The 25,043-nt window shown below is 46.3% G+C and overlaps 2 protein-coding genes and 1 long non-coding RNA gene across 11 annotated transcripts in view; 1 reads left to right on the top strand and 2 right to left on the bottom strand.

The window, feature by feature from the left end:
- LOC146075001 (threonine--tRNA ligase 2, cytoplasmic-like) overlaps positions 1 to 6,604 on the bottom strand; it is a 65,323-nt gene extending 58,719 nt beyond the window's left edge. The window contains exon 1 of one of the 2 annotated variants that reach the window (XM_083183796.1): positions 6,421 to 6,604. In XM_083183796.1, coding sequence (XP_083039922.1) covers positions 6,421 to 6,468 — 48 coding nt within the window. In that variant the 5' untranslated portion in view covers positions 6,469 to 6,604. Of the gene's footprint in view, positions 1 to 5,593; positions 6,077 to 6,420 lie in introns of those variants that run through there. The other variant, XM_083183795.1, reaches the window with a different exon arrangement.
- A 7,928-nt stretch (positions 6,605 to 14,532) lies between these two features.
- Positions 14,533 to 25,043, bottom strand: part of LOC146075000 (uncharacterized) — a 33,809-nt gene continuing 23,298 nt past the window's right edge. Inside the window, exons 2-4 of the long non-coding RNA XR_014473492.1 lie at positions 24,785 to 24,868; positions 20,628 to 21,015; positions 14,533 to 15,270 (exon numbers count right to left, since the gene is read on the bottom strand). This is a non-coding gene — a long non-coding RNA (uncharacterized LOC146075000). The remainder of the gene's footprint in view (positions 15,271 to 20,627; positions 21,016 to 24,784; positions 24,869 to 25,043) is intronic.
- TJP1 (tight junction protein 1) overlaps positions 24,754 to 25,043 on the top strand; it is a 418,488-nt gene continuing 418,198 nt past the window's right edge. For all 8 annotated transcript variants that reach the window (XM_083183779.1, XM_083183785.1, XM_083183792.1 and 5 more), the window contains exon 1: positions 24,754 to 24,911. In XM_083183779.1, coding sequence (XP_083039905.1) covers positions 24,769 to 24,911 — 143 coding nt within the window. In that variant the 5' untranslated portion in view covers positions 24,754 to 24,768. The remainder of the gene's footprint in view (positions 24,912 to 25,043) is intronic.

Genomic DNA, 25,043 nt, shown 5'->3' with positions numbered 1-25,043 from the left:
TGACAGTGTGCGCCAAAAAGTAACACCATAATGGCTATTACGTGTCACATACCCATTACACCACATGCCACAATGCCCATTATACCACACACCATAAAACCTATTGCATACTATGCCACACGCAATAATGCCCATTACATATACCACACTGTAATGCCCAGTACAGGGTAAACCAAACACAGTAATGCCCATTACACATCCCACACACAACAATGCCCATTACATATACCACACACCGTAATGCCCAGTACAGGGTAAACCAAACACAGTAATGCCCATTACAAATTATGCCACACACTGTAATGCCCATTACATATAATGCCACACGCCATAATGCCCATGACATAGTATGCCACATATGGGTTTCTGACATGATGCCAGGCAGGGGAAGATCGAGAAAAAAATGACAGAGGGGGTGGGCACTATTGCAGGATCATGGATGAGGATTCAGGAGGTAGAGATTGGCAGGGAGAGCTGGCAGCGGGTTCCGTGGCTGGTTATCCTATCAGCAGCCTCGGGTGCCCCATTTAGCAGGCACGTAAGCAGATGGCCCCGCGGTGGGTTATACGGTTCAATATAACAGCCAGCAGACTGGTGCACAACTCTCCCGGCTGCCACTGTATCAGAGAAGATCCGCAGCGCGATAAGATGCCCCCAGTAGTGCCCTGCAAAGATGCCCCCAGTAGTGCCCTGATGCCACCATTAGTGCCCTGCACAAGATGCCCCCAGTAGTGCCCTGATGCCCCCAGTAGTGCCCTGCACAAGATGCCCCCAGTAGTGCCCTGATGCCCCCAGTAGTGCCCTGCACAAGATGCCCCCAGTAGTGCCCTGATGCCCCCAGTAGTGCCCTGCACAAGATGCCCCAGTAGTGCCCTGATGCCACCAGTAGTGCCCTGCACAAGATGCCCCCAGTAGTGCCCAGCACAAGATGCCCCCAGTAGTGCCCTGATGCCACTAGTGCCCTGCACAAGATGCCCCCAGTAGTGCCCTGATGCCAGCAGTACAACACATACAGTATAATACCCCCCAGCAGCAGTAATACTCACCACCACTGCCTGGCCTCTTCTTTTGCTGCCTTCTTACTTATTGAGGGGAGAAGTCAAGGTCGCTCTTCTCCCACCACACTGGGTGACCCCAGCAGCCTGCAGGCATTTGAAATCTGGCGCCAGCTCGTGAGCCAGGCAGCCAATCACTGACCCCGGCTTCAGGCACCCGCGCTCCAATTGGCGCCACATTAAAAATATAGAATATCCCTCCCGAGTCCCTACATCCAGGCTGTGCTGCCCTGCAAGCTGTTTGGCCGGGTCTCTCTGCGGCCAGTTAAAGCACATACCAATGCGTCCCTGCTGAGCTGATCACAGCAGAGGGGATCGCACAGCGATGACACACCGCTGCGCGGAGTGGGAGAGGAGGTGGGGTGAGCAGGTACATGGGAGAGCTGCGGCGTGTCAGTGTGGCAGGGTGGAGCACAGATACATTTTACAGCTGACAGCCGCTCACCCCACACCAGAAAAGGTGAGTGGCCTGTCAGCATGGCGTGGGTAGCTGGAAGCGCTTACACACTGCTCTGAGTTTAGCAGCGTGTCAGCTCTTCCAGCCACATCCCGCCCCCTGCTGCGCTGAGACGCGTCCTGACCTATTGATGAGCGCGGCTGTCAGCCTATCGGCGGCCGGGCACAAGGCAGAGTAACTAAGTAGCAGGGGAAAAAAAACGGGCAGGGCGTAAAAGGAAGCTATCTGAAACGCTAATTATAACCCACTGCGGGGCCTGCTGCTGACCATAATTCAAGCCACCACTCTCCCCGGTGTTCTGCTTCCTGGCAAATCTGGTCGCCAGGAAGCAGAATCTGGTCGCCATGGCGACCTGGCCCCCGGGTTTTGTCGAGCCCTGCTATAGATTCAATCAAATGCATTTTGCGTACCATTCAATTCGATCCCAATCAAATCGGGATCGAACTGCAAGCAAAATCACCCCATGTGCACCCACTATAACATTATCATCAGTATCGAATAACTTACATTTGTACTAGTATAGACTGTGTTTAAATCAGATTCAAAGAGGACTGACCATGCCCATGAAAATAATTCATGGGTGAAATGTAATAGGATGAGAGATTCAGAAAGTGAGAGATTTGGTAAGAAACCTCCAGTTTTTTTAAAGCAGCAATCATTTACACAGCAAAATCAAACTGGATTTGCAGTGTACATGATTGCCGCTTTAAAACAAACTGGAGATTTCTTACCAAATCTCTCACTTTCTGAATCTCTCATCCTATTACATTTCTCCCCAAGAGTCTTTTTCATTTTGTAGGAACACTGGATTTAGTAAGCAGTGGTATATTTGCAAGATCTTGATTTTACATACAATTTTAAAACATCAATAATATTACATGCAAAACATATCTGGTCCAAACTGCAAGCTTCAACTTAGTAAATCTGACTTAACCTGCCTTTATTGTTCCCCTATATCAGGGCTGGGCAACACCGGCCCACCAGATGTTGATGAACTACACATCCCAGCATGCCTTGCATCAGTTTCAGCATGGCCACACAGCAAAACTAATGCAAAGCATCCTGGGATGTGTAGTTCATCAACATCTGGAGGGCCGGTGTTGCCCAGCTCTGCCCTATATATAACTTCTGGACACTGATTGGCTGCAGCAACAGAATGGGGTAGAGATGATGGAGACGGCAGGGACACAGCAGTATAGCAGAGGAATAGGTCTGGAAATTGTGTGGCACAGATATTGGGATTGCATGCTGAAGCAAAGAGGAAGGGTTTGCATGCAGAATAAAATATATATGAACAGTTGGATATATGCTCTATGGGGGGGTAATTAAACTGCTTTATCGGGCGAACAAGGTAATGGGTGCCCGTCGGAATAATTTCATTGCTACTCCAGTTATACCCCATTCACACCACAAAACAAAAACAAAAAACCCGGGTTTCCCGGCAAATTACCTACTTGAAAAGCTTTAACCCGGTATTTTGCCGGGAAACCCGGGTTTTTTGGTGGTGTAAAAGGGTCAACACAGGTCTTAAATTCCGGCACTCCGACCCTGCTCTTGACCAGGGTTGGAGTGCCGGGATTTAAGACCCGTGTTGACCCTTTTACACCACCAAAAAACCTGAGTTTCGCGGCAAATTACCGGGTTGAAAAACTTTAACCCAGTAATTTGTGGGTGGTGTGAATGGGGTCCGGCTGCACCCGGCAAAATTACCCGGCACTTTAAAATGCCGGGTAATTGCCGGGTTGCTGGTGTGAAAGGGGTATTAGAGACTCATTACTTCTGAAGAGCCCAAAAGCACCAGATTTAGGGCCTAATTCATACTTGACTGCTAATGAGAAAATTTGCAGTGAACTGTGAGGAGTGAGCTGCTGCCAGACAGAAAAAGTAACCGCTCCTCGGAAAATTGCAGAGAATTGCGAATGGATCGCTAATTGGCATCCACTTGCAAATCCATATGCAATTTGCGAACCATAGAAAGGATTTTAGTGTCTGTGCAAATGTGAGGTCTGAGACTTCCATTAATCACTGATGCCACAGACCCTCTTCAAAAAGGCTTGTGAATGCCTGCGGTTTTTCATACACACCCAGAAAATGGCAGGTTTGCACCCCTAAATTCAAGCTTACTGGCAGTCTAACTGAGAAAGGATTAGGGTTACGATCTATTCAAATTTTCTGTCAATAATTCCCCTCGCGCATGTGCACAAACTCGATAATCGCTCATTTTGCTAAATCTCTAATTAGCAATTAAGTCTGAATTAGGCCCTTAGCCACATAAAATGGCTAGGCCCAACTAAAATCCTGGCTGTGATGTGTAAAGTCCCATTTGTGTGCAGAACCGAACATCTGGTCAGGCATGTATCAATTATCAGGTTTTAGTATCAATGGGGCAGATGTATTAAGCCTTAACAAGAGATAAATGCAACGGTGATAAAGACAGATAAACATACAGCCAATCAGCTCCTTACTGACTTTTTTCAAGCACAGCCTGTAACATGGCAGTTAGTAGGTGATTGGCTGGGCATTTATCTCTCTTTATCACCCTTGAATTGATCTCTTGTTAAGGTTAATTGAATTTCCCAGAATGTACCAAATAACACATGCAGGGACAGTGGGTCCCATAGGAACCTGTCACAATGATGTGCTTAGCTGGGTACACACTAGAAGAAGTCGGCCATTCTCACGAATCAGATTGATGAATCAGGTACATCGTCAAGTGTAGAAGTGGCCAAACCTGTCCTTAAGAGCTACCAACAGTTCATGTTTTTCAGGCAACCTGTGGATCTATAGTAGGAATGAATGCAGCAGGTTTGAAAATGTGACAGTTAGTAATGACTACAGCTGTGCACCAGCTAGGTAACCTGGAAAACGTGGACCGTTGGTAGATCTCTAGGAGCAATTTGGCCAACTCTTGTTTAGTGTGTACTCATGATATGTGTACTCTGTGTGTCACTAGTGACATCCTCTACATGCGCACATAATGTGTACCCAGCTGTAGAAATGATAGCATTAGCGGTCCCTTCACTTCGGGTTTGTGCCTCTGCTCTGCAAAAGCCATTGCCAGGGAGGTTTCAGGGGAATTTTTGCAAAATGCTGCTGGGTCCTGAACCAAATGCCAGATTCCTTCACTTTCTAGATCTATCGGAGCTGCTGTTGTAGAGACTGCAGCGTATACAACGGGTGCCAGATGGGGTCCCGACAGGCATTTACCCGACGTCAGGATCCCGGATGTCAAAACACCGACAGCTGGGTTCCCGACGGCCACCTCCTATTTTTCCTCGTGGGGGTCCACCACCCCCATAGAGGGAGAATAGAATAGTTGGCTTGCATAGCTAGTCAGCGTGCCCACAGCGTGGCATGCGCAGTGAGCCTGCAAGGTGCTTAGTTGCGCTCAACATGCTGTGTGCGTCCGGCCAGTCGGGATCCCGACGACGGGCTAATGTACTACACCCTATACAACATGCTGCAGTCCATCCTACATTGAGGTAATGTGTAATATTTGGGGTATGGGTGAAAACCGGACCAGGACAAAACCCCCGGACCGGATATCAAACTCTGCATTTTGTAGCTTGTATCCTCCGGTCCGGGGGGGGGGGGGGTGTCCTGTCTGGGGGTGTCCTGTCCGGGGGGGCTGCCTGTCACCAGGTAGAGGAGTGGTAGAATAAAGCCTCCCTGTATGGTACGGGCATGTAGCAAAAACCGGACGGTCCGGACCACACGGGGAGGGCTGCAATCTCTCTTCCCCCATGTCCCTGGTGATAGCTATCACAGGGACCCCCGGACAAGACACCCCCCGGACAGAACACCCCCCGAACCGGACCCTACAAGCTCCGGACTGCAGATTTTGATGTCCTGTCCGGCAGTCCGGAGATTAGTCCGGGTCCGGTTTTTACATAGTCCCTAATATTTGTGGGTATCAACCAAAAACTTCTCCCCCATGAGCTCCAATGCAGCAGGTAATCAGCAACACTCCTCGGCCAATATAGCAGCAGACAGACAGAAGTGACCTCAGTACATGAGCTGGGGAGGCCGGGCACTGGGTGTAACAGTCAGCCAGGGCTGTTGCTGCTGCCGGGGCGCTCACCTCTCCTTTGTCCTCACGTGCACCAACCGCCTGCGGCCTCTGCATGTCCTGTCCCCGCTGTTGGCCTATCTCCTCCTCCCGGGGGCTCTCCTGGTGCTCGGGCCTGGTCTGGTCCTCGTCTATGGGCTGAGCGTCCGCTGCCCGGTGGCCTCTCTCCTGCTCTTCCTCCAGGCAGCGCTGCAGGTGCACTATGCGGTATCTCAGCTTCTCGTTCTCGGTCCTCAGCTGCTCCAGCTCCGGGCTCGGGTTGGTGTCCACGGTCCCGTGCATGCCCAGCTCCAGCAGCCGCCCGATCTCGTCGCTCAGCCAGCGGATCTCTTCCTCCTGAATGGTCAGACGGTCTGCGATCTGGCCGGCCATGATCCTCCACAGTCCTGCGATGCTTGCAGAGAGACTGTGACAGCTGCTGCAGGCCCGGGCTCACTGCTGCCAGCCTACTGCCTGTCCCTGTACTGCTGCTGCTTATTTCCTTCCACACAGCTGGGATCTATCACATTGTAACTGCACAGCAGCGGCAGTACTACCTGGGTGGGGAAGTTTTTTTTTATAAATATAGTATTCTAAAGCGTAACCATTATTTTATCAAGGTAATATCGCTTACACATTTGTATTGAGACAGAACATGTACACATGTTAAATATAACTCCCTTCATGTTCCTCCACCCAAAAAAATGCGTTACGGACATAGGGCCTGATTCAGCAAGCAGGTAAACGCCGCCCCACCGAACGAACGTGCACCGCCGAGCAATACCCTGCAATCATTCAATGGTTGCTCAACATTTAATGATTTATCTAGCCTTCGCTCTGAAAAATAAGTCTATACTTACTTTTAAGATGCCCGCTATCCGCCCGAGCAAGCATGGGCATGCCTGCATTCGCAGGGGTACGCACTGATACTGCCCAATGTATCATCAGGCAGCATTGCATCGAGTCCCCGGCATTCTGAGATGGCGGCAGCCAATGTTCCCTCTAATTTTACGAAGGCTGTGTGCGGCAGAAGATTTTGGCTGTGCAACTTTGGAAGGAAATTGAAATTTTTGTGCGTCACTTATATATATAACTGGAAAATGACATTCAGCATTTGTGTTAACTTTACTTCAAAATGATATTAAACATTTAAACATTCAAAACACAGCACACAATGTAGTTAATTGTTTGAAACACACATTAATTGAGTCCACAACTGCAAAAAGGGACCACTGCTGCTTTGTGCGCTCTGATGTAATGTCTGTGCGCACGCTCGTCGAGTTGTGTGCGCACGCACAGCTTAGAGTGAACACTGGCGGCAGCCCATTATAGCCTGTGGGCTATGGACTGCACTGCTGGTGGGGCAGTGCAGTCGGCGGGGGGTCAGCTCTGACCATGCATGAGCAGATTCCGTGTCCAGTAGGGTGACCAACTCATCCCTTTAATCCGGGACACATATTAATTACACATGTTCTGTGGCTGGCTTTCACCTGGTTTTAAACTGCCACACCCAAGACTCCATTTCACCTGGTTTAAAACTGCCACAGAACCTGTGTAATTAATATGTGTCCCGGATTAAAGGGATGAGTTGGTCACCCTAGTGTCCAGGCACCTGCAGGATGACATCCAAATACATCCCACAAAACATGTGTACAGTATAAGTGTGTGTGTGTCAGGATGCCTATACAATGTATGTGCTGTCAATGTGCCCGTGGTGCCTGTTTACTTGTGCAATATATGTGTGTCTATGGGCCAGATGCACCAAGCTTCAAAAAGTGATAAAATGGAGAGTGATAAACAGCCAGCAAATCAGCTCCTGCTTGACATTTTTCAAAGAGAGTCTGTGACATGGCAGGTAGAAGCTGATTGGCTGGCTGTTTATCACTCTCAGTTTTATCACTTTTGAAGTTTAGTGCATCTGGCCCAGTGTGTTGTAGTGTAGGAGGATGTAGGGGCCCAGATTAATGTCTGCATTGGGTGCCATAAATCCTAGTTTCTTCCCTGCTATGGGGGATGCGATACATGCAATACTGCCCTGTATCAATATCGGGCAGCATCCCATCAGGTCCCTAGGCTGCCACCATTCTGAGATGGCGGTAGCCCATTGTAGTCTGTGTCCCTGCACCTGCAGGATGAACCTAAATACATCCCACAATGCACTTCATCCCTTCCCTAATTGGAACACCAATAGCCAAATCTTGCCACCAATAATGACCCTCAAAGGTGTAAATCATAGACGGAATCCCATCAGTGGACTTCCCTACTTCCAGTTGGTCAGGATGATGGGGGCATGGCCACAGGAGAGACATAATGGGTGATGCAGGTTGGTTTGCAAAAGCAAAGTCCTTCTTTAATGGACAAAGCAATGTGCACTGCAGGTGGGGCAGATGTAGCATGGGCAAAGAGAGTTACATTTGGGTGAGTTATTTTGTTTCTGTGCAGTGTAAATACTGGCTGCTTTATTTTTACACTGTAATTTAGATTTCAGTTTGAACACACCCCACCATCTCTTAAGCTGCCCATACATGCTGCTAAGCGTGCTGAGCCGATGTGTGCTTTGAGGTGCGCGCTCCCGCGCACCTCATCGCACAGTACAAAAAGTATGTGCTTGCACATACTTTTTGTACTTAGGTTTCATCAAATTGCATCGCATTGCATGCACAACGCATGCACATGCAATGCAATGTGATCCCTGCTATTGCAGCCCACAACGTACGCCCACATCGGGACGTGTATGGGCTGCTTAACTCTCTCTGCACATGGTACCTCTGCCCCTCCTGCAGCGCATATGGTTTTGTTCAGTGTGTATGGACAGCAAGACTGAGCTGCTCATCTTCCCACTCTTCTGTAGAAAACCCAGTCATCGCTCATCCTAACCTTTTGTTTATGCTCACTTCTACCCCTTTTGTGTCACTTCTGTCTGTCTCACCCTTCCCTTTATATTGTAAACTCTCACGAGCAGGGCCCTCTCTCCTTATGTGCTATTCTTATGATATATATATATATGTATATATCTGCTATCCTGATTATTGCTTCAGTGTCCTGTCCCCTGATGCAACTGTCTTCACCTACCATGTACTGCACTTGTCCTGAATTGTCTTGTAGATTGTAAGCTTGCAGCAGGGCCCTCTTACCTCCAAGTCTGTCTGTTACCCAGTTTGTTTTATCACTGTCTACAATTGTAAAGCGCAACGGAATCTGCTGCGCTATATAAGAAACTGTAAATAAATACTATAATTCGTTATTTGGTTGTTTTTGCTCATTTATGTATTGTCAGGTGCTACAGAACCGAAGTGGTGCCATATAAACAATAATAATACTAATAAAAGCCTTATGCTGCCCATACATATGTGCGATTGCATTCGATTCGATCTCGGGTTCGATTTCCCTTGAAGCTCAGCATTCGATAAATCGCATGAAAAAAGCATTTTAGTGCATTCGATTTTGCATTCGATCATGTGATTTATCGAATGCACCATTCAATAAAAAAAAGAGGAGGGGCTAGGAAGTGACCATAACTCTTCAAGAATCGCACGTCGGCATTTAGAAAAATCGCATGCGCACAAAACAGCATTCGACCGCACATACAATTCGAGAAATATTATGTGCAGTACGTAAGACCGTGAGACGCGACATTCGATCGGCGTGCCCGCGCATCGCGTCGAATGGTACATATTTTGTGCATACAATCATTTGATTTATCGGCCAGATGCGGTCGAAATCAAAGGATTGTATGCGATATCTCACATATGTATGGCAAGCATAAGACAGGGCCTATTTAAAGGTTACAGGTGCCGTAGGCTAATACACAAGTGCCGTATGCTAATAAAGCCCCAGTGCTTGCGCCCTATTGGTTGATCAGGCATTGCTCTTGGACAAACTCCTACAACTCTGGCTCCTCGCATCCTATTACATTTACTGCAATGTATCTGTTGCTCTCTGCACACTGCATAGGCACCTACTGTACATGCAAATACAGCAGAGTGTATGGTGTCACCAGATGGCATTTGCAGCTAAGAGAAATGACAGATGTTTGGTAGACCTGACATCTGTCACTTAAGAAGTGAAATAACATGTAATATCCCTACTGACAGATTACTAATGGCAGAATAATTCAACTAGGATTGTAATAATCTCTATTGTTAATCCTGTTTCATTAAGCAGAATCATTTCAAGGATTTATAGCACCAGGAAAAACAGGTTTCATGAGACGTGCAATTACTATAGCGTTCATACTGTCCTGCAGTTTCTCAGCTAAGATACATTAACTAAGTACCGTGGCAACAATCCAAGAAATGCTCCAGATGTTTTGCCTAAAGTATTTGCCACGTTATCTGTCGTGGAAATAGCCAACACTAAAGAATGTAATGTTTCCCTGTGCATAAAGAAGAGCATATTGTTGCCTGTTTTTTTAATGTCTCATTTGTAATCAATACCTAAATACTTTAAATAATGACCTCCTAGATGCATCACTATGTAAGAGAACTCTATATCAATTTGACTTCTATATAATAGAAGCAATCCACAAACAATGCTCCATGCTGTGACTGACATCTGACTACATGTGCAGCATTGTATCAACTTTCATGATTAATACATACAACCATGACATTTACATGCCATAGAAATTCTTCAGCTTATTACAGCACCTTAAACTCCATATTGCCTTTTAAATCAAGTAAGATAGTTATAGAATTGACTTTATTTCAAATAACGTTTAGTAAGATCTAAGGTTCTCAAAGTAATATCTAAAGGAAGGTTGTAAAAACTTTTTCTTGGAGTGGCATATCAAGAAAATTACTTGGAGCAAATGGTCATAGCCTCCCAGCAATTAGCTGAGTGTTCTTTGCTGGAAATCATAATCTATTTGAAGCATTAAAATGAATAAGATTAGCCAGAAATACTCACTGTGCTGTACCAATGCAAACAGTGGCAGTGTGACTGCAGACATAAGTCTGGTCTGTAATCTACTAAAATACTATCCCGGGCCTCAGGTAATGTCTGTGGCCTGTATTATCCTTGGATTATGGTATCTCTCCTCCTCCTATACACTGTTCCTGGTTCCTGTTCCCCCAGATAATGGTCCTGACCTAACTCTGTCACCCTTACATTATGCTCCCTGCCCCATCTTACATGATTCCTTATGACATATTGGGCCTTATTCTAGTTCACTCTTAGAGTCAAATTCCTTCTTAGCTGGACAAAACCATGTGCACTGCAGGTGGGGCAGATGTAACATGTGCAGAGAGAATTCGATTTGGGTGGGGTTTTTCTTCAAAGTGAGATCTATATTGCAGTGTAAAAATGAAGCAGTCAGTATTTTCCCTGCACAGAAACAAAATAACTCACCAAATCTAAATCTATCTGCACCTGTTACATCTGCCACCCTGCAGTGCGCATGGTTTTGTCCAGCTAAGAAGGAATTTGCCTCTAAGAGTGAACTAGAATATGGCCCATAGTGCCCAGTGCCTGTCCTCTTCCAGATCATTTCATCTGTTCCTACAATCACTACCCAGATCCCTATCCTACCCTATAGCATAGTTCATATTCTTCTCAGAAGTAGCTGTTGCTTCTGCTTATACCACAAACAAAACCGGCAAAGTTCACCTCACAGTGGCCAAGGTGCATGGATGAAGTGGTGGATCGAAGACTACAAACTGCAGTCTGGTCATAGGGCGACATTGGAGAAGGTCAATAGTGGCTGGTGGGCCGAAATTTAGATACCTCTCATCTACAGTATATATAGTTATAGAGGTACACATATGTTAAATATATTTGTATTATAACTGTATATAATCTGTATCTATTACCCCTTTTAGACCAGAGCCATGACCCGGGTTATTGCTGCTCCAGTCCAGACTGGGGCTTGGTGTAAAAGGGGTAAAAAAAATAACCCGGGTCCTGTTACCCGGTGTCCAACCCGGCAAATGTTCAGGGTCGGACACGTGGCTTCCCTGGAGTCAGGGACCGTGTAAATGGGTAACCTGGGTTATCCGACCCGGAGACCCATTTCCTCCAATCAGGTAGCCCCAATCTCCGGACTGCTGCGCCCTGAGGTCAGTACGGAGGTTGGACAGGGTGAATGGTATGCGGTACTATGCAGGCAGCCGCGGAGGCTGGGCAGAGGTGAATGGATGCCTGTGTGCAGCATCCATTCACCTCATGGACGGAAGCTAGGGGTGCACGGAGGCTGGGGGCAACCCAGCAGCTTACCTGGGTGCTGGACTTGCCCCCAGCCTGTCAGTCGGCGGGTTTCCCGGCGCTTGGAGATGTCATCTCCAAGCACCGGCTCAGGGCCCGACTTCACCGGCATCGCCCGCCCGGCATAATGCTGGGGGACGCCGGTGTAAAAGGGAACAACTGCCGGGTTGCATCCGAGTCCAAAAACCCAGGTGTGACCTGGCAGTTTTGGTGTAAAAGTGGTATATTTCTTCCCATAGCCTAACCCTTACTCTCCCCCTAGTGCCTAAAACTAACCTCCCCTTCCATAGCCTGTCCGTAGACTCATCTGCCGCATCCTAACCCTAATCCTCTGATCCTTGCAGAATGATGACATTGTGAACATGTCAGTACTGTAAATGTTGGGATGACTACATCCCATCTAATGGACAACAAAGATATGTTCTAGAGGTCAGTGCTGCTGAGAGGCTGGCTGGGCCTATTTTAGGGGTGTGGCCTAATTGTGGTGGTGTGGCCACACCCCCTTAAAAAGTTTTTTAAAAGTTTTAGAGCAGGGGGAGCTAGGGAGCCTTTGCAGCCAGGGGTTTCTCTGACTTGGCAACACAGCACACCCCAATATGTGCTGTGCTGCTGCATGGCAAGGGAAGTAGGTGCAGTAGACCATGGCCCCCGCCGGGCCCCTCCGTCAGTCCTAGGTTATTAGTACCTGCTCCCCCTCTCAGCTGCCGTGGTAGGGTTATAAATGCAGGATTCAGGCTGAGTCTCTCCACAGGTGTCTTACAGGTCTTGGGCAATTCTCTAACCTTCTGCAACCTTATTATGGCATATTAAAGAAATGGGTGGAGCTGTTATTGGCCATGTGGTCTTGAAGCATCTTCTTAACCAAAATAAAATATGCAGTACTTTTCTTTCTGACAGGTCCACCAGAAGAACATTACCCATCTCAAGATCTGTACAGAACTTTACAAAGACTGGAAGACACGTGTCTTCAGCTGCAGACATATTGCTCAGAATTGTATGTATACTCCTTGATCTACTCTACATTCTATTTGAGTAAATGAACATCTACCCATAATTGTTTTAATTTTGAGATAAGAACAGTGGAACTCCATGGTACTAGGTAAGAACTGGGGGAGAATCAGACAGATGCAGAAAATGTAAGATGGTACTTGCAGGGCAGAGCCTGAAGAAGCAACAGCAGCAGAGAATTAGCTACACCATGAGGCGCACATGACCACTGGGAAAATATCTCACAGCTCTCTGCCACCTTTGGGGGAATTTTTGGCAACAGGTTGGACCTGGCAGGATTTACCAAGGCAAAATGCCAAATAATGGCCCTTATTCAGATCGATTTCAGTTTCAACACACCCCACCTAAATGTAACTCTCTCTGCACATGTTACATCTGCCCCACCTGCAGTGCACATGGGTTTGCCCATTTTGAGAACAAATTTGTACTAAGATCAGATCTGAATAAGGGCCAATATGTGAGAGCTTTTTGACTATAACTAAGTGCTAGTCTATGCCGCAGAATACATATATTTAATTATAGCTTCCTGTGTATCTTGTATGCTTTCTTAGTTTACTCATCATGCCTCGCCTATTTCCTTAGTGGAAAATCCTGTCTGTGTAAACCCCAGAGCAGCCTAATGCCATCTTCTTCTCTATGATTTACCAACAGAGTACCAAGTCTTGTTATATTGTCCAAACGTTTATGTGGATTAATCTCTGCGCTACAGGATGTTTTTTTTTTAAATGTTTAAACACTGATTTGATTGCAATTACCTATAAGTATAAGCATAATTTTATTGAGAATTTACATTTTTATTCCTGTAAGTGTTAGTGTAGGTAGGGGCCCCATTGTACTGCTTTGCCTGGGGGCCCATAGTGTTGTTAAGATGGCCCTGCATTTAATAATTACCCCATTAGCAACTGTACTGCTTATGCCATTTACAGTCCCCAGTGACCTGTTACCAAAGTTCCAGTAAAACAAATAGGGGAATATGTATCAGAGCTTGTAGAGCTTGATAAAGTACCAACCAGTCAGGTCCTAACCATTATTTTTCAGATACAGGGGTCGATCCTAATCCGTGCAGATGATTTTCAAGTGCAAATCATCATGGTACCTGACGCACTTTACGGCGGGCTGAATTCCATTAAAAGCACTCGCAGCTCCATAGGGGTGCAAGCAATTTTAAGCAAATTCGGCCCAGTGAAGGGTGCCAGATCGGCTTCATTAGGGTGCCATTTTCGGTGTTTAAACACATGAAAACGGCACCCGAATGGCACCTCGCACCCTTTGCACCTAATAGGATCAACCCAGGGGCGTAACTAACTATTTAGCGCCCCCCCGTCGCACGTTTATTTGGCGCCCCCCCGCACACACCTAACCTGCCCCCCTTCTTACCCGCGGTCTGTGTCTCGCCCGGCTCTCTGTCGGGACCTGCCTGACTGTCACGGTCCCGGCCGGCTCCTGCTGCAACAAAGAAAACTGACTCTTAGAAAATGGCTGCCCCCATACTGCAGACAGAAAACTGTCTGCAGTATGGGGGCAGCCATTTTCTAATTGTCAGTTTTCATTGCAGCAGGAGCCGGCCGGGACCGTGACGGTCAGACAGGTCCCGGCAGAGAACCGGGCAAAATGCAGACCGCGGGTAACTATAGAACCGCAGCCCCCTGGCGGCGCCCCCAATTTTCTCTGCGCCCCCCACTCTGCGCCCCCCACCACTCTATCTCTTCCCAAACGTTGATAAATCTGCTCCTTAATGCGGCATCATTGCCAGTCCAGTGAATTCTAGTAAAATCAATCCAACCATCACCTTTTTTTCATCACTGCCTTCATGGTATTGCCTTTTATTTACTAATTTTTCCTGGTCTTTTTAGTTGAAATGTAGACAATGAGTTGTTTACTAGTCATCTCCGTGTGCCCTGTCTTGTGTTACCGCAGGCTTTATTAGTTGTAAAGGGCTTATTAGTGTCTGGTAATCCTCTTAAGTAACTGCACACAGTAAACCGTTGTGCATCCCAGTCTAGACCGGTCTAGAAAGGCCTTCATTGAGGCAGAAGGACTAAATTAATTGTAACAGCAGAATGCAGTTGCGTTCCCTCTGTACACATTATGTGCATATTACATTATGAAGAGCTCTGTTTGGAACATGTGGTACTGGAATTTCACATCTTCCAGTACAAAGTCAAGATGCTGGGCAGGACCGCAAAGTCTTGGTTTCACAACGTTGCGTGCCCGGTAAAAAGAGAACATGAAGATGGGAAGAAATGGCCCTCAGTGATTCTTAATAATCACCGAGAAATGATACTTGAAGAGCTGGACGTGAATAAAGTCCTCTCGTACCTTGTCTATGAAAAGATTTTCTCCTTGGAAGAGTACAGAGACATTCTCTCTCGTGAAAGCAGTAAGAAAAAAGCTGAGATTTTCCTCGACAAACTTGCTGCTAAAGGTCCCAGCGCTTTCTGTGCATTTTGTTCTATTTTGGAGGAGATTTCACCTCATTTACTTTCAGGATTTCTTCCAGACTGTAAAGGTAAGAAGGGGAAATGTATAACAGTCAGTGGGGGCATTTTTAGTAACTGTTGCTCATGTAACACATAACTGCAACCTGTAATTTATCTTAGCACAGGTTATTAAATGAAAGGACACATCTGATTGGTTTATTATAGTTTTTTTTACATGAAATAACCAATGTACTTGCTTTTTTAAATGTCCCCCAGGATTAATTTGGGATTACGCATTTCTAGTTTCTACACATTACACGTAAAATCATCCCACAGTATAATTTACATTACAATGCACCAGAATGTTTTCTAATTGTCCCATTACAATGAATGCGATCTTGTTAATGGCAGAACAAACTATTTTTGCTAAACAGGTGGCCAACGAGTGTGTGTGGGTCCCTTATTAAGGGTGAGAAGGTATTGCACTGGTACAGGGCCATTTAAAAAAAAACATTTACACACACAAACATATTTATAACACAGAAAAACAAAGGCAGCTTTTGATTAATGCAACATAACATTTGCCACACTATCACAGCTATACTCACTGATGGAATTGTGATTACGTAACTCGTTTACTAAGAGATCAAGGCATAGTCCGGTGCTTTGACTAGTAATAATATCAGGTATTTCATAAATCTCTTAGAAATTCCTTTTGTAATATTATTCACAAATAACACAACTAGTGTATGCTATATATAATCACTACTTTATGAAGACCTTTCATGACAACATTCCTTGAAAACTCATCTTTTTTTCTATTTAATATTGTTTGCAAGTTTCACTATCTGTAAAAGAACAATGGTACAGGCTGCAGGGGTTTATGTTGGCAGACAGGTGGCACCGCTGCTCTAGATGTTGTATCATTATACTTGTGCCATACCACAGTCAAACAATACAGGAACTAAATGTACAGAATTAATCTAATAATGTTAAAAATATACATCCTTTTCCCCTATTGTGTGTGTGTGTGTGTGTGTGCGTATGTATGTGTGTATGTATGTGTGTGTGTATCTGAAATACTGGTTACCACCATAGCTTACATACCTCCCAACTTTCTGGCTCTTAGAAGAGGAACTGTTCGAAGGTATGATGTTAGAACTTTAACATAGGCTTCTATGGTGGGAACCAGCCATAGATTCACATGTTAAATTCAAACCATGCGCGTCTACGGAGCTGCGCACAGCCTATCAAGTGCAGAGCTTCCCCGTAGGCTTCCCTCATTCTTGGGGAGGAGCTGCGTAGGTACCCTATGAATTCTACTAGAGAAGAATACCAAGTCTATATGTATGGAGTGTGTAATAAAATTATACTTTATAATTTGTGTGGGTCAGTTCTTTAGATATTGGTTTTGTAGTGGGACTACAAGTCCCAACATGCCCATTAATGTTCCGCAATCTGGGACTTGTGATTCTCCAAGTCCCAGCATGTGAGGGAGGCTTGCTGGGGCTTGTAGTTCTACTACAAAACCCAATACCTTATGTTTTCTCTTTTTTTACACTATTATTTATTTATTTATTAACAGATTCTTATATAGCGCAGCATATTCCGTTGCGCTTTACAAAGGAGACAGTGATACAACAAACAGGGTATTTACAGACAGTCAAAATGTAGGAGGGCCCTGCTCGCAATCTCTATCAGCTCTGCACCCACAGCCCAGGGGCACACAGTCCAGGCTGGGGATGCCCTGGAGGAGGGGACCCCTTCAGGCTCGGACTGGCCTGGCGGGGCGGGGCCTAACACTAACCTAATGTGCCGCCGGGCAGTGGCATCAGAAGGCCGGTGGGGGGGTGCCGCCGGGCCGCACCGGGTGTCACCGGTATCGGGGGTGACACCTTTTCAATGCGCCGTGCACAGGCAGCGGCGCCAGTGGCAGTGCAGACGTGAGGTGAGGACGGCGCCGGGCTGGGGTCCCTGGCTGTCAGTGATAATGACTGACAGCCAGGCTGCGTGTGAGCGGTGCACAGCACAGGGGGTGGGGGCGGCGGGGCGGGGACTGGCATTCCGGCGCAGGGAGGCTAGGCTGCCGGCAGTAAGAGTAGGTCATTGATGCCTCCCCCTCCTGCTGTGGGGATCAGTCACCCCAAGTGAAGGAGGAGGGACCCGGCTGCTTGTGTGCAGGCTGTGTGGATGTGTCACAGTGCCTGGGATGTGCCTGGGACCCTGTCACACTGACTGCTGTGCTGCGCTGCGTCATGACATCAGACGACGCAGCCACACGCCACAGTTCTCCCGACTCCCGCCGGCGCAGCACAGGACTCTGCACGGGACGGGAGCAACTGCCACCATGGCCCCAAGCAAAGATCCCCGCCCGCATGGTAACCACCTCCCCCGGCTGCAGGATACGAACTGCGGGGTAGATGTCCCGAGACCTCCCGGCTGGTGAAGAGGGAGCTGCTTGCTGCTTTTGGACCCCTTCTGCAAAATGGTAGGTAACTAACCTAACCATGTGCTGGTGCTGTATTAACTTTTTTATAGTCCCTTTTTTTTTTGTTTAGGTGTGTGTGTGTGTGACCTATGTGCTATATTATCTGGGTAGGGAGGACCTATGTGCTGTACTATAAGGGGGGCCTATGTGCTGTACTATAAGGGGGGCCTATGTGCTGTACTATATGGGGGGCCTATGTGCTGTACTATATGGGGGCCTATGTGCTGTACTATATGGGGGCCTATGTGCTGTACTATATGGGGGCCTATGTGCTGTACTATATGGGGGGGCTATGTGTTGTACTATTTGAGTGGGGGACCTATGTAATGTATTTTATTGGGGGCCTATGTGCTGTGCTGTACTATATGGGGCCTATGTGCTGTACTATATGGGGGCCTATGTGCTGTACTATTTGAGTGGGGGACCTATGTAATGTACTATATGGGGGGGCTATGTGTTGTACTATTTGAGTGGGGGACCTATGTAGTGTATTTTATTGGGGGCCTACATGCTGTTTAGGCAATTTCAACACACCCTGTACGTTACCTTGTAATAATTTTTTTTTTTTGCTATGTACGGCGCTGCGGACACTTTGCGGCGCCTTATAAATAAACCTACTACTACTACTACTGTGCTGTACTATTATCTGAGTGGGGGGCCTATGTGCTGGCCGTGGCATCTGAACTGTGCACAGGCAGCTGGGTACCGGGCTGCTGAACAAGTAAAGTGCCCAGCACCGCAGTCCCGTCTTCCTCCTCTCTTGCTGTGGGCAGGCTGCACAAGCAGCGCTCCCAGTGCTGGGGTCCGCCACCCCCCTCCTCTGCCGTGGCATCTGAACTGTGCACAGGCAGCTGGGTACCGGGCTGCTGAACAAGTAAAGTGCCCAGCACCGCAGTCCCGTCTTCCTCCTCTCCTGCTGCGGGCGGCTGGGTACAGTCACAGGCTGCACAAGCAGCGCTCCCAGTGCTGTGGTCCCGCTTCCCTTCCTCCTTTGGCCCAAGTTCTGAGCTTTACTCTGAAGCAGGCAGCTGGGTACAGGCTCAACTAGCAAAGTGCCCAGCGCCTCTGTACACCTCAGCGGGCAGCAAAGGTGCAAGATGAAGAAGGTGCCCAGTGTGTGTAGTATGTATGAATGAGGGTGGCAGTGTGTAGTATGTATGTATGTATGACGGCGTCAGTGTGTGGAGTTTGTATAAATGACGGCGGCAGTGTGTATAGTATGAATGAGGGCGACAGTGTGTGTAGTATGTATGAATGAGAGCGGCAGTGAGTGTAGTATGTATGAATGAGAGCGTCAGTGTGTGTAGTATGTATGAATGAGAGCATCAGTGTGTGTAGTATGTATGAATGAGAGCGGCAGTGGGTGTAGTATGTATGAATGTAGAAGATGCTGGTACCTGGTAGAAGATGCTGCTATTTGGTCCTAGGGGAGAGGGAATGTAAAATGAAGGTAGATTCTACCTCCATTTTACATTTTAATTTGATTTGATTTGATTGCTCTGCATCGGATTAAACATTCCAAAGTGCACTAGTGGAGGGGGGCCTTTACACTTGAAAAGAGACCCCCTCCCACCTCATAACATTTTGCATCATTCAGTGAGGAGCATACAGCGAGGAGCCCTAGAAGACAGAAGGAGAAGAAAAGAGAAAGACAGAAGGAGAAGAAAGAAGACCAAGAACATGGTAAGTAAAAGAAAGATCATTATCTTGGCAGTCAGTGGTTGTTTTAGGGTAGGGCAGTGCACCAACACCTGTCATTAAACACTAGTGAAAAACATAATAATGTGTATGGGTGGAGGCAGAAGCAGCCTGATCTGTGTCCCACACAGGGACGTAACTATCTGTGTGCCAGTTGTGCCTTGCCCACAGTGCATTTGCACTGTATAATGGACTCATTATACATAGGCCACACACCGTGATGCCCATTATACATTTGCCACACACAATGATGCTCAATATACATATGTGGCTCTCTCTGTGTCCTCGCTGTCACTCTCTGTCTGCTGTCACTCTCTCTGTCCTTGCCGGGGACATAGCCAGCAGCTCAGAGCCACTAGGCATGCCCCACAGCGTCAACAATGGGGGCGTGGTCTCATTGAAATAGGCCACACCCCCATATTGCTAGGCCACACCCCCAAAAAAATCGGACGCGCCTGCGGCGCGCAACACGCCCCTTGGTGGGCCCCTGTGAGTGATTTCCCTGGTGGGCCCTTCATGCCCCAGTCCGACACTGGACCCCTTTATTGGGAACCAGCTCTGGGCCAAGAGCCCTGTGGTTATAGAAATACATGGGACCCCTATGCAAGTTTTACCCCTATATTTCTGCAACCAGCACCGGCTCAAAGAGCCCGGGGCTGGGGCTGGTTATACTGGTGGGGAAGAGAAGCCTTTATGGATCTGACTGATCTATGCAGGCTTCAGCACAATACGGATGGAAAATGTGTTGCATTTTCCATTCATATTTTCTGCTGAATTCCCCACCAAATGAAGCAATACGAATGTAAGAAAATTAGCTGACGACCATAGGACTCATGGCCATATACGGCCGAGTTCTATTAATGGAGTACTCATTAATACACATGACCGGCTGGAGGTGTCGTTCGTAAAAGTGGCAAATCAGCCAAATTAGGCTGTATTTAAGATCAAATGGGTACGAATGGGTGCCTCATTCAGATGTGGTTACAAAGCGGCTGAAGCACACAGATTGGTCAATGTTTTACTTGAGTGCATTTGAGCCACAATGAGCATGCAGCAATTAAATTGCAATGGGGGTCGTAATGAGGGATTTGTCGCAAAATGAGTGACAGGAAGCAGCCAGGTGGGTAACAATATAGGCAGAGACAGTACAGTTATCACACAGGGTGGTGGAGGTGGGGGAGAGTGAGTCTCTGAGGCCGGGGCAGAGTCAGGGGGGGGTCCGTGAGGCCGGGTGGAGGTGGTGTAGCCATACCTCCTTCCTTTGGAGTGTAGAGCTGGAGCTGGTACAGTCCCTGCATCCTTTTCCTGCCTCTAGCCATCTTGCGCTAGGGGCTCTCAGCGCTCGCTGCTGGGAGTCCGCGTTGCTGTCCATCTCCGATGGTGCTGCCGGGGGGACACACCGCGCTGCTCGTCAATGGCCGTCCTGCTCCAGGGGCTTTCAGTACTCATTGCCGGGGGGCTGCAGCGCTGCCTCTGCCCTCTCCCTCACCTCCTCCGCCACGCTGCACACTGCTCCCCCGCAGACTAATCTTAACATTCCGAAGATGGTAGCATGCTGCTTGGCATTCAAGTGTCAACAATATGAATGTTGCCATGGTATCTGTCAGCAATCATGGTATATGTGGGCAATGTGAATCCCCCTGGAAATTTCATAGAAACAAAGTTATGTTAATATGTACATTTAGATGTATATCAAAGTGCATCTAGCTCAATATCAAAAGTATTTGCACCAGGTGTACTTCAGACACAAAACACATCTGTAGGTTGCACGGGGTGGCAGGGGGAATGCTAAAGACATACAGAAAGTAGACATTTCGCTTGTATGCTTCAATTGCATATTCATAATCACAATAATGTTTCAATGAGATTCAGTTTTCAGAAATTACTTTTTTTATCTTCTTACTGAACAGCTGCTGTTCTTAGAGGAATTAATTTGTGCAATAAAGTCTTGCTGGCGCCAAATTGTGCCTCTGGAAATAATTGCATTAATAATAAGTGAAAATGTTACAAAGCTTAACCAGCAAACCATTAAGCCACAAGACCTGATTGCTGGGTAGACAGATACCTGTCAAGATATCTTATTGACGGTTAATATGGGTATGGGTAAAACCCAGACGAGGACAAGACCCCGGACCGGACATCAATCTCTGCATTTTGAAGTTTGTAGCGTCCCGTGCGGGGAGAGGGGGGGCATTAATGTCTGGGGGTGTCTGTCCAGGGGGCTGCCTGTGACACCTGTCACCAGGGAGAGGAGGAGGGGGAGAATAAAGCCTCCCTGTATGGTTCGGGCATGTAGCAAAAACCGGATGGTCCAGACCACATGGGGAGGCTGTAATCTCCCCTTCCCCATGTCCCTGGTGATAGCTATCACATGCACACCCCCCACCCCCCCCCCCCCCCCACCACCCCCGGACAAGACACCCCCAGGACAGGACACCTAGTCCGGGTCTGGTTTTTACATAGTCCCATTAACATGTGTGGTCAAAACTTGGAAAACACCAAAAAGTCACCCCAGAAATTATTAGATGAGGCACCATTACTTTGTACACTTGCTTATTCTGGAGATTTTTATGAAGCCTGGTGGTCATATTCATATTGAACAATAATGCTGTGTACACACGGGGGAGATATATTGCTCAGCCATATATGGCTGAGCAATATATGGCTGAGCAATATATTGCTCAGTTTCTACTTTACATCAGCGACCAGAGATGGTCGCTGATGAAAAAGAAACTTCTGGGGGGAGCCCGGCAGTGGTAATCAGCTGGTCGCAGGAGTATGTTCCTGCGACCAGCGATTATCACAGGGGCAAAAACGGGAGCGCGCACCCGGCGATATATCGCCGGTGCACACTCCCATTGCGGGCAATATGGTCGCTCAGCGACCATATTTCCCGCGATTTTGCACAAAATCGCCCCCGTGTGTACGCACCTTAAGTATTTTGGTATCCGCAGTTGTTAACAACAGTTATCAGATAATGTGAAAGAAATGACTCACTCATCAGTCTCCATAGATACTAAACAAAGTGATAATGAAGATAAGGAAAGCATTTTATAAATTCCAGTGAGAGTTTAGTAACCATAGAAATAAGTAGTAAGTTGCAATATGTGGGCAGTAGTATATATTACACATGTACGTATTTAAATAGATTGTCAAATTAGGAAATTCAGAAAATGACAGTTTGTTCAAATATTTTTTTTTGCTACATAACAGTTATTTTATTGTAAATAATTAAGGGCTTGATTATAATATGTACGTACTGTAACTCAAAAGTTTTACATACATCTCAGATGTGTAGTATCTATCCTGCATCCCTGCATGCAGGACCTCCAAGCAGCCTGATTGATAGACTGCCAGTATTTCGGAGTTGAGGTGGGAGGAGCTTGGCAGCATTTCAAAAAAATGGAGAGGGGAGGGTGTCTTCCCCATTTTCTATGAGGGGTAATGCCTGGTCTCTGTATCGTGAGCAGCACAATCATCATGAGTAACCCATGATTTACCTGGGAGTTACTTAAATGGCTGCGGTCAAACAAGCATGCAGGAGGCATCTATTTATACAAGACTCATCCTGCAGTGTTACTAGCATATTATCATCCAAAGATACAGCTAATGTACAAATTCTACCATTTCTGGAGCGGACCCATAGTCAGAATTTAAGTAGTTTGGCATACTGCTTTACCGGGCTACCATTGCCGATTATATGCATGCGTGAATTAGAACATTGAAAAAAAAAATTTACTATTTTTTTTTTATAACACAAATTAAAAAAAAAATCGATTTCATTTTATTAATATGAAAATAAAAAGGTACTTATGTAGTAGACAAATTGCTTAGTGGGCTATTCTGCGTAGGAAAATCGCATGCGATCGCATGGGCCATTTTAAGGGCCGTGCGGTGCGATGCGATTTTCGTATGTAATTTATTCACTGCTCTATTAGCCCCGGGGGATCACACCGCATTGCACCTCCCGCAAAATCGCATACAACGGCATGCGATTTTATAGGGTGTACGATGCCATTACATTACCTATACAATAATATCATTGTATGACATACAATGAGGTTTTAGGCACCTCCCCACTATCTACACCACCCCGAAGCGTGGCGAGCTCAGCGAGGCCCAGCGATTTGGCCGGAGGTGCGATGCGATCCCCCGGGGCTAACAGAGCAGTGAATAAATTACATAGGAAAATCGCATCGCATGACCCTTAAAATGGCACATGTGATGCGATGCGATTTTCCTAAGTTACCGTACATATGCAAATTGGGCGCCCGTCTAGTACATAAGTACCCATTTTGGCTTTTTAGAAATATGTCACCATATGTGTTTGCAGGATGTATGCAGTCAACAGACAAGTTTCTATGATCATGGCGTCTTTACCAAAACCATTAATTTTCTAATTTCAGAACATTTACAAAAAAAAAAAAAAAGTGTTGCATATTGCACCCAATCAGATGCTTCTTTTCATTTTCTACACTGACCTACCAAATGACAGTAAAAATGTGATTAGTTTTTATGGTTTTTCTTAAACATCTGTTTAATATAGACATATATCTATTTAGCATGTTTTTTTGTATCTAAGCAATACATTTTATAAAATGGCCCTTCACATTTTATTTCCAACTCTAACCATGTACAGTTATTTAGTTATTCACTGCCCCCATTCATCACTGAGTAATCAGATCTATGACACCAAGTGATGATCCAAATATATCACTCTACATGAAGATATTTCAACTTTGACCATAAATTAAATGGACATGCAACTAATGCAGTTTCCAAGTTAATAATGATAGCTTGATGTGGATGCATATACTCGCGATTCAGGACTGTTGATGTCTAGAACACAAAATACAAACATGGAGACAACTTCAAATCACACTCACATTGTACAAATCAATGGGGTGCATCTGTGTGTTCTACTTTAGCAAGTGTTCCATACCCTGTACAATACCTACTGTACATGACATAAATATTTAATATACAGTATGGTATAATCAAGGTGTCATATGCATGCAAATTATCCTTTAAAAATGACTCTTCACCTGGTAGACAAGTCTTCTTGCCTTCACAACAGGGACAGAAGAGAACACAACATCCTTCTTTTACTCCTTTAAATTCTTTATTGGTATACTCTGAGGCCTTCAAATAAAAATATCTTTCAGATAACGCATTTCACTTTGTTTAATCACATCTCTCGCTTGGGTATTCATATTCAATCTGACATTAATTTACCCTGGTGTCACAATGATTTCATAAGAGTTTTTTTTTTCTATACAGCTCGTGCAGCTGAACACAAAGCAGTCTTTAGAGCACGCATCACATCAAACAGCACAAACCCTGTAGAAGCATTACAGCTTATAGAAAGCAAATCTTATTGTTCCACAGATCAGATGCACAGAGGTTTACCTGACTTCCTAGCCGAGGAGAAGACGATGGGGCCTACCTCCGAGCTGCAGGAACAGAATGAGGGCTATGCCATGGAATGGAGCCCTTTTGGTGAAGAAGAAATGCAGGAATCATTCGAGGAATACAGGTAAATTATACAATTTTTTCTACAAGTATTTCATGATATAAACATTTTGGGCCTAATTTTCAGTTCGCACATTGGCAAACTGGCATGTTGCACCGCAAGTAGGGTAGACTTAAAATGTGCAGAGATTAAGGG

This window comes from Crinia signifera, chromosome 4, assembly GCF_055691185.1.
Source record: "Crinia signifera chromosome 4, ASM5569118v1, whole genome shotgun sequence".
Classification (NCBI taxonomy): Eukaryota; Metazoa; Chordata; class Amphibia; order Anura; family Myobatrachidae; genus Crinia; species Crinia signifera.
The sequence above is the reverse complement of the archived record's forward strand: the minus strand, read 5'-3'. Positions and strand labels throughout refer to the sequence as shown.